The following is an 11,509-nucleotide window of genomic DNA, read 5'->3' as shown; positions in this document are numbered from 1 at the left end:
ATAATACATTAAAATTATGAAATATTTGTATATAACTATGAATTTTATTTATAAAACAAATGTATGTATAAACCTTTAAAAATTATAAAGACGAATGAGCAGAAAATAATAGAAATCACACAATAAACATTATCATGATTGGCACTATAGATACTCTACAGGGCATTTATCATATCTACATTTTCACGTCAAATTAAGCTCAAAGGGATACAAAATGCGTGTATTTGTGATATTTTGTTAATTTTTCAAGTGAGAATCATATATTTCATATTAAGTTTCCTATGTAAACGTTTCGACTATTTTTTTTTCTTTTGAAATGGGACAACTAACGAAACCACTTTACTTACATTTGACGTTTACTTTGTTTTAAAAGTAGAATTAAATTTTTGATAATATAACTGTGTAACATTTGTATTTTTGTAAAGCACTGAGATCATGCTTTATTCAAATGGCAAGAAGATAACCCTTCCAAATGCAAACAATGACCTTCGTACTAAATGCACTTCTATATCTATACTTACTGTCATTAAATAAATGAGGATCATTACTACTTGGCTTGGACATGAGGATATTTCATCTCATTACTGGAATATTATTCTACTTGGTATCAATTCTTGTACAGTGTAAGTACAATTTAAGTGAATATTTTGCACTATTTTTAGCACAACAAAACAAAATTAAACGTGTATTGCTAATGTCTATTGTAGATATATTCTCATTACTTGATGAACGCACGTATGTCAAATTAGGTTATATAGCAACGGAATTCGTGATTTTAAATCACGGTAAAACATTTTGATATACATTATACACGTTCGTATAATTAATCAACCATCCTCTTTTATTTCCTCGTTTCTTTTATTTCATATTATGTATTATTAAAGTTATCATACCGTCCGTGCTTATGCCCTGTCCTGTTATATTTTCATGTCCTGTTGGACTCCTTTCCGGTAGTTCTGCGTTGCTGAGTCGTGTGGGGTTGCGTTCATTGAACGCTACTCTTCTTTGCTGATCTTGTTTTTTTATATTTTATACATGAAAAGCATGGACACTGATAATAGTTTATTATTTCTTATATTTCGACAAATATACTTGAATGAATTTGTATCAAACACTTCCGACATGACACATGGCAAAACATAAACTAGAATAAAGTTAAAATAATGTTAGTGTTATATAACATATTTCAATGCTATTAATATGATAACTTCTGATAATATATACAGGTGACGGGAGAAGATGTTTTCATTGCACTGGTGTACAGTACCCGAGAGATTGTCAGAATGTTACCACGTGCAGGCATGGTCAGGTAAAACATTGTTGTTTTTTTTTTATCTCAATCAGTATATAGAAAGAGTGGTTTTGAGAGAAATGAATAAGAAACAGATATTCTGTCATTTTAATACTTTAAATTTATTACATTGTCACTCCTTAGTCTAGAAGATTTCAAATGTTTATGCTCATGTGAAATAATCATTTCCTATCTGGCATTCCAACTTGGCTCACAGTAAAATAATTCACATAGGAGTCCACTTGATGCGTGCATTTTTTTGCCCACCACACCAGTTTATTACGTTTAATTACATTTCTCTAATGACATTAAGATTCTTAATGAGACCATTCCCTCACATATTGTTGAAAGGAACACAATAATCAACTGCATACACTTCTTTTTGTGCAAAATAATTGCGAATACGTAACACGAATTTAAAAGTTCGATCTCTATTAGCAATATAGCATGTTATTTTAATTGTCCTTTAGAAATCAGATCCAACGAAATGCTATAATTTGAAGTTTTGTATAACCTTCATTAGAGACATTTGTTAAAAAAAAAACAAAAGAAAACATTAAATACGTTTTAAACAGAAATAGACAGAGATATAGTTTATCGGTATTTTTATTTCATTTGACACACATATTGAAATTATGCTTATGCAAGGGTATATAGATCTAGTGAGTGAACAATTATTATAAAGCCATAATGTTAACATTTTGCCAATATTTCTTACGATTTGACCAATTATCTCGCATGGCATGAACGATAAAGAACTAACGTCACCCAAGAAAAGTTCTGTAAATTCTCATCAGATTTTACCTGTAATGTTTCAAATTATAAGAAGAATAGGACACACGTTATATATTTTAGGCAGATTTATGTTTCATCTTAAACATTTTACAATATCTACTGTTGGGCGATCACCATTATAGCAGTCAGTCTCTTAATATATGCTGTCAATTCAGCTCAACATGACAATTAAAAATGAGCATAATGCCACTTTAAAATGGACATTCGTCAAAAGGGTGTATATATTTCAGACATGTTACACTCGGCAAATTGTTATAGCAGGTGGAAATGTTGCGTTTAACTTGGGATGCCTCTCTAAAAGGGTACGTGCATTTCTTTTTATAAATAATGCACATGACACTAAACAACATAAATGATCATTTTAATATGATACAAAATATAAAAAAAAGATCAACAAGGAACGGAGGCATTAAATGAACGCATCCCCCCCCCAACATAGGGCTACCGGCAAGGAGCCCAGCAGGACACCAAACTGGATGGGGCACAAGGGCTTAAAAACAAACGGGATGTTATAATAAAACATGAAATCATAAAAACTTACAAGATGAAAATTAATTAATGAGAATTAACAGAATGACATAAAAAATGGTGTAGAGAAAGTTTTATACTTACGTTTAAATATCTTAAAATTATCTGGAGAAAGAGAAATCCATCGGAAGCAAATAAAAAAAGAAGAAAACAACACATAAACATTTGCTTATGACCTTGGAAGTTACACCTTTTTTGATCAAGATTAGAAAGGATTTGGAATAGTATCTATTAGTATAATTATAGTTTTATAACAGAAATTTTGGTATATACTTGTCTACTTGGTACCCTTATATAATACTGTATGTTTGTAACAATGATCTGCCTTTCCTTGGATAACCGCGACGTAAAAGTTATCTTTATATACACGCGGCTGTAGCAAATTAACGGATAAGTTCCTTTTTTCATCAAAGCAAGCAATGCATTTGCTTTTCAAAGACTTTTGGTAGGTTATATATGGTTGTAAACTTAATAATTGTATATGCTAAGTATAGGATAATTATACTGAAGAAAAAAATACATCTGTCAAAACCTTTAAAACTAATAACAATACATAGTCTTTTCGTTAATAAGAAAAAAAGAAAAGCATAACACTTGTGTTGATTTTAATGTTTAAAAAAGTAAACTATTTTTTTATAAATTAATTGACGAAAAAATGACAAATTATCAATGTAGGAGGAAAGTTTGATAACGGGAAAATTAAGAGGTTAGGTTTACATGATTTAATAAGCATATGCCACTGTGTAAAATATAACATCTAATATGTTTTTCATGAAATTTAATTTTTAAAGAAATGCCACCATTTACCATCGCCCCTTATTGGAAAAAGATCAGGTGGAATTGTTGACAACCACTCAACCGACATTGTCACGTGCACTGAATGTTGTTTAGATGATTTCTGTAACAAGAAGGGTTGTAGAACAGCTGGTACATTTACTTTTATGTACTTATGAAGTACATGTATGCTTACTTAAATATAAAGGTAAAAAAGTATTTAAAACGTTTGGAGCATTAACGTCAGACTTTTTATATACGACACACTTAGTTTGTCATCATTCAATGAATGCCTATATGACATTCCAATTATATTGTACGTTGTGAAGTGAAGTCCGAGTTACGTAGCTCACCAGCATGTTTGAGGGGGAACAAAAAATAATCTGATATATAAAAAATAGTATGTGTTCTTTCAGCTCAAAATGTATTGTAACTAGCATGGTTATACACTCTACTTATTTCCCTGAATGTTTTCAGATGTGCATGTTATATCGTCCTATAACACCAAGTGTTCAAATTGAACATTCGTACAAAGGACAATGCGAAACAAAAGTGGTAAAATATATTACATGACTTTTTAAATGGTAGGGCAGATAGTACATTAATGTCACGATTCATTGTGCTTACTCGAACAATGCTTGCATTTTGATCTTGTCATGCTTTGCAGTGCAAATGACCCTTTCAAATTAATGTATTCTCGTATTATACAAGTAGACATTAGACTGATTTTATGACCCATACAAATAAGTGTAACCTATAGTATATTGAAAATTCGTTAAACCGTCTAATTTGAGTTGGTGATACCCTAAACGGAAGCAAATATTAATATTTTAGGTGTGTGACATAATGACAACAAGATTTAGTAGCCATCAGTGTGACCCTGTGTGCTGTGCTACAGACTTTTGTAACGATCGATGTGGCACTTCTCCGAATGCTACAATAACGTCCCCACTCCATCATAGCACTGAATACGTCACAAAACGTCCAGGTAATATTATATGTTTGGAAAATGCTATAATACACAGTCGTCTATATAAATTAGGAACATGCTTTCGGCATTTGACGATATTTACACTAAAATGATTATCTAATGATGAAGACACGTTCATTGCATATTGCAATTCATTTGTACGAAATTTGATGAATAATATCTATTAAATGCTAGAGGTATAATAAATACGTGTCTTGTCAGTAGAATGGAATTTAAAAAAACGTCTTTGGGAAAGAGAGAAATATATTTTAGTCGTCTATATTTCTGCACAAGAAATAGTGTTAATTGTTAGTTTTTCTACTTCATCGTTTTATGTGAAACCATCGCTTAAAATCATATAATGTCTTTCAAAAATGTTTTAAAAGTCAAAATTGCAACAAAAGGAGAAGACGCAAATTGAGAAACACAATCTATATGTTTCAAATATTGAAAACGATAACAATAATTATTCAATTTTATATCTTATTATAATTGGTTTATAGACGAGTTTAAGAAGACCCTTTGTGGGTCTATTATTCTTTTCTTTGAATTCCTAATCAGTTACAAATTATTTATCATTTAATGATTAACCTGTCCGTGCTCTGACTTTGCCCTATCCTGTTTTTGTTTGGGTCCGCCTGGGCTCCTTGCCACTGGTTCTTGTTGCTGGGTCATGTGGGGATTACGTTCATTGAACTCCGCCTTTCCTTGTTGATCTTGTTTATCATATTTGAAATTTTACTTATGATATTTGTGTACTTTATTTGTCGTCTTTATGCCAAGCATTTGTAATATTGTGAACCCTTTATATCATTTTTGTGCAATTTTGTTTAGAATTTAAGTACCTGAACAAAAAAAGAAAGATATTTAACACCATAAATAAAAATTGTTTTTAAATTTCACCTTTAAACAAAGAGACGTCAACATCGGAGCTAACCACGTCCGTCGCTCCTTCGACAAATTTGACGATTGGTGGGAGTACAAGTAGTAGTTGTATCGGAAAGAGTATCATGATACAGAATACGCATGCGCATATGTGTGTTCACATTGTAACGAGACCTGGATTGTCTTGGAATGATTCACGACAATATTGTAAAACTCACTTTGGAGGAGACCTTGAAGTTCTTGATACTTTAAACAAAGCTCTGTCACTTAGGACATTTCTTCAAAGTCATAAGAACGGTATGTGTTTTTATAAGGAACGCTAGTTTTGCTTGGGTATTAGCATAAAATATTTTAGGAATAACATACGTATAAAATGACAATAAATACAAATTCGGGTTTGATTTCAGATTGTCATATTAATATTTGTAAAACATATGACAAGTGCTTGCAAAACATATTTATTTTTTAATTTGTAATATCTAAGGTCGGCGAATGACGCGGTCTAAATTCAAAGTGTTATGTTCCTTTTACACTATAAAATTAAACTGATGCTTTTTATAGTTATTTTACAGTGTCATTAACCGCTTTCAGAAATCGTAATCAAATAAAGTAAAACTTTAAAGTTACTATGTTCACTAACTATGTTCTCAAACTGCAAACAAATCTAACTGGTTTAACTTTCTAAACTTATTTATTTACACTTAATAGTACTAGTAGTTCATTTACGTTATTGATATAAAATGTGATGGGTGTATGCTAAAGCTATCATTAGACTCAATTGCATATGTACTCATACACAATTCTTAACATTTCATAGAAAACAATATCTATTATTGCAGATTACAGGCATGTTTACTGGATAGGTGCAAGGGATTTTGATAACAACAATTTGTTTACATGGATAACTCAAGAAGCACTTGTAAAATCAGAGACAGACTGGGCTCATCATCAACCTGTAGCAACCAGCCATGCGGACTGTTTTGGCATGCCTCCATCTGAAGATTATAAATGGCACACATTTGGATGCTTTGAAATCAGACACTTTATTTGTGAACAGAAATAGTTAATTAAAATCATGCTTCCTTTTAAATTCTTATAATTAAGTTTTTTTCATTACAGTAGAGAAAAAAAGCTGTTTTCCTTTATCAGTATTATAAATAAACGTAGATAAAATGTTATGTTCTTCTTTGATTTTGAAAATGTTCTTCCAAATTCTTTTGGAAACTAGATAATTTGTTCTTGAAGTTGAAAGACAAATGTCTTGAGATTTGTAAGTCCAAGGAGGAAAATTTTCTTGACAAAGACGCAAGCCTTTTGGACTGACCCGAATGAATATGAAATGTGCGATTCGTCATCTAACTAGCGATAAAAATATTTTTCAAATCATTTGGAAATCGACTGTAACATGTATTTATGTTTATCAAGAAAGTTGTGCTCACAATACGAAACAATTTGCAGTTCATTGTGACTTCAACTATTTTGGGAAGTTTTCAACTGTTATAATTGTCTGATTGAGATAACAACGTTAACCTGACCAAATTTGATTGATGAGAGATCAGTTCATGATTAGAATAAGTGTTTGAGGATTTACCGTTGTCAAATCGCAACGACATCAAATCCTATTGCAAGATAGTAAGAGATCCGCTTATCGGTTACATGTGTTGACCTTAAATGAGTGTCGGTTAGTAATTATTATATATCAGTGCACTCTATTACTGCGAAACAAGAACTTCACCCGTGTCGTTCATTTTAGACGGATAAATGGAATATTATTGGTAATGGTAGTCGGGACAGGTGTTGCTTAAAACACCTAACAGTACCAATAATATGTGAATCTTTATATAAACAAAACATCTAATGGTCATGACCAATCATCATATAAATTTTGAAGTTCCTAGACCTAAGCGTTCTTTAGTTATTGATCGGAAACCGTTTTTACTTACAAGGTCAATGTGACCTTGACCTGTGAGCCAAAAATCAATAGGGATCATCTAGTGGTCATGACCAATCACCATAACAAGTTTGAAGTTCCTAGGCCTAAGCGTTCTTTTTGTTATTGATCAGAAACCGTTTTTATCTACAAGGTCAACTTGACCTTGACCTTTGACCTCAAAATCAATAGGGGTCATCTACTAGTCATGACCAATCACCAAAACAAGTTTGAAGTTCCTAGGCCTAAGCGTTCTTTAATTATTGATCTGAAACCGTTTTTACCTACAAGGACAATGTGACCTTGACCTTTGACCCCTTGACCCCAAAATCATTAGGGGTCATCTGCTGAACATGACCAATCACCATACAAAGTTTGAAGTTCCTGGACCAAAGCGTTCTTTAGTTATTGATCGGAAACCGTTTTTACCTACAAGGTCAATGTGACCTTGACCTTTGACCCCTTGACCCCAAAATCTATAGGGGTCATCAACTGGTCATGACCAATCACCCAAGTTTGAAGTCCCTAGGCCTAAGGGCTCTTTACTTATTGATCGGAAACCCTTTTTACCCACAAGGTCAATGTGACCTTGACCCCTTGACCCCAAAATCAATAGGGGTCATCTACTGGTCATGACCAATCACCATACCAAGTTTGAAGTTCCTAGGCCTAAGGGTTCTTTAGTTATCACTCGGAAACTGTTTTCACCTACAAGGTCAATGTGACCTTGACCCTTGCCCCTCAAATCAATAGGGGTCATCTACTGGTCATGACCAATCACCATACCAAGTTTGAAGTTCCTAGGCCTAAGGGTTCTTTAGTTATCACTCGGAAACTGTTTTCACCTACAAGGTCAATGTGACTTTGACCCTTGCCCCTCAAATCAATAGGGGTCATCTACTGGTCATGACCAATCACCATACCAAGTTTGAAGTTCCTAAGCCTAAGGGTTCTTTAGTTATCACTCGGAAACTGTTTTCACCTACAAGGTGAATGTGACCTTGACCTTTGACCCCTTGACCCCAAAATCTGTAGGGGTCATCTACTGGTCATGACCAATCACCATACTAAGTTTGAAGTCCCTAGGCCTAAGGGTTCTTTAGTTATCACTCGGAAACCATTTGGTCTACGGACCGACAAATGCAAAGCAATATACCCCCTCTTCTTCGAAGTGGGGGCATAATTAGTTCTTGAGTTCTTTTCGCGTATAAAATATTCTGGTTGAACAGTCAAAAAGTAAACATCAGTTTTGATCGGAATTTGTTGCAATGGGAATAATTATGTATCGAAATGGAGCAAACGATTAAAGCATACAAAAAAGGATTATTTAACGAATTTAATCAGTGAAACATGACAGGTGTGTGGATAGATGTAGGATATCATCGTTATTTCGTAAATGCACATTGTCAAAAGCCATGTGAAAAATATTCTAGATAGGATCATATTTCACAGATCGTAACCGTATCAATGTGTTCGTGTTTTCTTTTCTAAATAAAACACAGATTATTGTATGTTTATGACAAATAGATATCATCATTTGCTTAAAGAACAAAAGAAAAAATCTTGAGAACACTTCAACTTGCGAAGTATGGACAGTTAAGTTATTGTTACGCTTGGTTCAATTTTTAAGTTTAAATTTTAGATCATTACAGTATTTGTATGGGGTAATTAAATAATTAACACAAAGGTTTGTGAATAACAGCAAAATATAATCCCTCGTAAGAATACAATATTATTTTATTCTCAAGGACAAACTATCAATCCACAATTAAAAGAATCTAAAACATCTTGGCAAGATATTCAACTGATGTTCATCCTCAAAACTAGCTTTAACGTTGTTATAAATATACAAAACATATTTTTATAGCAAAACTTTCCGATAGAATGAGTCAAAAACCCGACATGACATCTTGTTTCATATAAAATAGCAGTTTATTAATAGTATTAACATCAAACACATAAGAAAATCCATAATTATTATAATCATTCGATAGCTCCATTTCATTTGAAACCCAACTTTATTACCATTTTTACATCTTTTTCCACAGCTTGATTAATTACTATCATTAGGACTTTGATAATCAACAGTATTCTTGCAAATTGTGATCTGACAAATGAAACTTATGTACAAATGAATTAATTTTTGATAAATTCATGCATATGTAAAATCTACTATTTTGCAGCAGAGCAGCCTCTTGTTTTTATGTAAAAACTTAAACTACTGAAGGATGTCATGTTCATCATATATTTTGTAAAATAGATACCGTAAAACATGTATTTAATTTTGAAAAAGTCAAATACAGACCTCAATGCATGCTTTTTTATTATAAATTTATTGTCTCAATTATATGTTTCATGACAAAATAAAGTTGTTGATTTATTCGGTTATTACTTCATACAAGTTGTGTTGTACTTTTTATCAGAATAACTGACCAACACTTTATTTTATTATTTGTCTGGTGATATCCTGTAACATTTTAAGTGAGAATATACAATCTTTAATTTCATGACATTCACACTTGAATGATTTATTTAAAATGTGTTTTTTATTTTCTTATGAATGTATTTTTTTCTATAAACTTATAAAGAAATTAAAATGTGAACTTCAAAATGCACTGATTCGTTATCTGAAATGAAAGATACATTTGTTTTTGTATTTGAAATAAAGAAAGTGTGCTGAAGTATTTTGCTAATTTTCTAATGTCACACAAGGGAAATACTCAAAATGTATGCATAAACATATTTTCATGAGTGTATCGCGAAATCTATAATTATTGTGTGTTATAGCTGAGGCATTATTCCAGCAGTTTTTGAAAAAAAAGTTAAAAAAATAATTATGTTGCCATGTTTTTAAAAAATAAAAAACGACTTTTAGATAATTGTATTGAAAGCTTGTGAAGGTTTTACACGTTCAGTTTATTTCACAGGCATGACAGGCTGTGAGATAAATAATTTTACATAATTCTTTACTTTATTGTGAAAGAAGCCAAGCCATATTTTCACATCAGATCCCTTTTCTGCTCTGTTTTTTTATCATTTACAAATATCTTTATATTTAAAATATGCGAGTTGATCGAACAAATTGCTTGTAGTTCTTTTTTTGCACTTGATTGAACAAACATGCCAATTGTTATGTTAGTTTTTATAGATTCAGCATTTCAATAATTTTCTTTAATATTAATAGCCAAAAGCCCCATTTGAATGCTAAAAAATTGATTTAATTTGACATCTCTTAGCTTTGAAAGACAGATGGAAGTTTACATTTTTGAGACTCTTATTTGTTTATACACGCATCATGTAGATTATAATTAACAAAAAAGCATTCCCATTTCTGAAGATTAGAATAAATAGAGATATGTATATTGGCTCAGGATATACGGTATGCGTTTTATCAAGAACAGTTGAAATTAAAATGCAAGAGAATATTGTCTAGGAATTATCTAAGAGAACATTCAGAAAAAAAGATATAATCAGAAATCTAACTTATATGAGACATATAATCGTACCTACACGAGTGTGTACTAATATCTTTGTTTCTTTTACCTGATTCAACGTTCAGTTTCGTGTTATCAGTAAAACAAGTCGAATAAGTAACTGTTTGAAATATGTTGTCAAAACATTAAAACAACTGTAATACCTGATATATTTTGTACGTAAAGATACATGTTTTACAGTTGTTAAAATGCTATGAAGATTATGTATACAAATATCTTTTCTTAATCTATTCGGCAGATTTTAGTAAAAGTTATGGGAAATATCATAAGACTTTACCGTTTTTTTTTTTATATCATTTAAAACAGGATATTTTTAATAACATAACAGCTTTCCTTGTCATTATACACGAAGAGTACCTGTTTTAATTTTGACCATGATTTTTATATTTCTGGCTAGGTATCAACGTGCGAAAGAGTTTGGGTTATAATGATTGTTTTACAAAATTTATTCCGCTCCTCTTGATGTTATACAGTAAATATGAATATTCTCAGTTTCTAAAGGGCGCACGGTAGCATATAGCGCAATAAGACAACTGAAAAAGGTGTCTTATAGGTTTATGCGATATATGCATTTTATACAGTCATGCTTTTCTTTTATTATATATCTTATAGTTGTTCGAAAAATTATAACTGTAATAAATTCTAATTGCATACATTGTAAGCTGCTGTTTAAGCTATAGTGATTAATTAAAGTTGATATAAATTATTACATCTCGTACTTTGCGTTTTGAAAGAAATCGGTAGCCTGAATTGAGATTTGACCCTCGTATGTTTTATCAAGGTTTACTGATCATCTCATCCCCAAAATCTTTAAGAAATTGCTGAATATGTAAAGTCAATAT

At 31.5% G+C, this 11,509-nt stretch overlaps 1 protein-coding gene across 1 annotated transcript; it reads left to right on the top strand.

The window, feature by feature from the left end:
* The first annotated feature begins 479 nt into the window (after positions 1-479).
* On the top strand, positions 480-6,306 carry LOC132720184 (uncharacterized). The gene is made up of 8 exons (XM_060704226.1): positions 480-623; positions 1,227-1,309; positions 2,317-2,388; positions 3,406-3,557; positions 3,805-3,943; positions 4,223-4,376; positions 5,274-5,540; positions 6,083-6,306. The coding sequence occupies exons 1-8, from the start codon at positions 563-565 to the stop codon at positions 6,304-6,306; spliced, it is 1,152 nt and encodes a 383-aa protein (XP_060560209.1). The 5' UTR covers positions 480-562.
* The last annotated feature ends 5,203 nt before the right edge of the window (positions 6,307-11,509 follow it).

The sequence above is a fragment of the Ruditapes philippinarum genome, unplaced genomic scaffold (assembly GCF_026571515.1).
Source record: "Ruditapes philippinarum isolate M1 unplaced genomic scaffold, ASM2657151v2 ctg4290_1_1_1_1, whole genome shotgun sequence".
Taxonomy (NCBI): domain Eukaryota; kingdom Metazoa; phylum Mollusca; class Bivalvia; order Venerida; family Veneridae; genus Ruditapes; species Ruditapes philippinarum.
The sequence above is the reverse complement of the archived record's forward strand: the minus strand, read 5'-3'. Positions and strand labels throughout refer to the sequence as shown.

Bases quoted from the DNA above. Each gene is read 5' to 3' on its own strand.
- LOC132720184 (XM_060704226.1), top strand. From the start codon at position 563: ATGAGGATATTTCATCTCATTACTGGAATATTATTCTACTTGGTATCA. The intron at 624-1,226 runs GTAAGTACAATT...TAATATATACAG, and splicing joins GGTATCAATTCTTGTACAGT to GTGACGGGAGAAGATGTTTT. The intron at 3,944-4,222 runs GTAAAATATATT...TTAATATTTTAG, and splicing joins GACAATGCGAAACAAAAGTG to GTGTGTGACATAATGACAAC.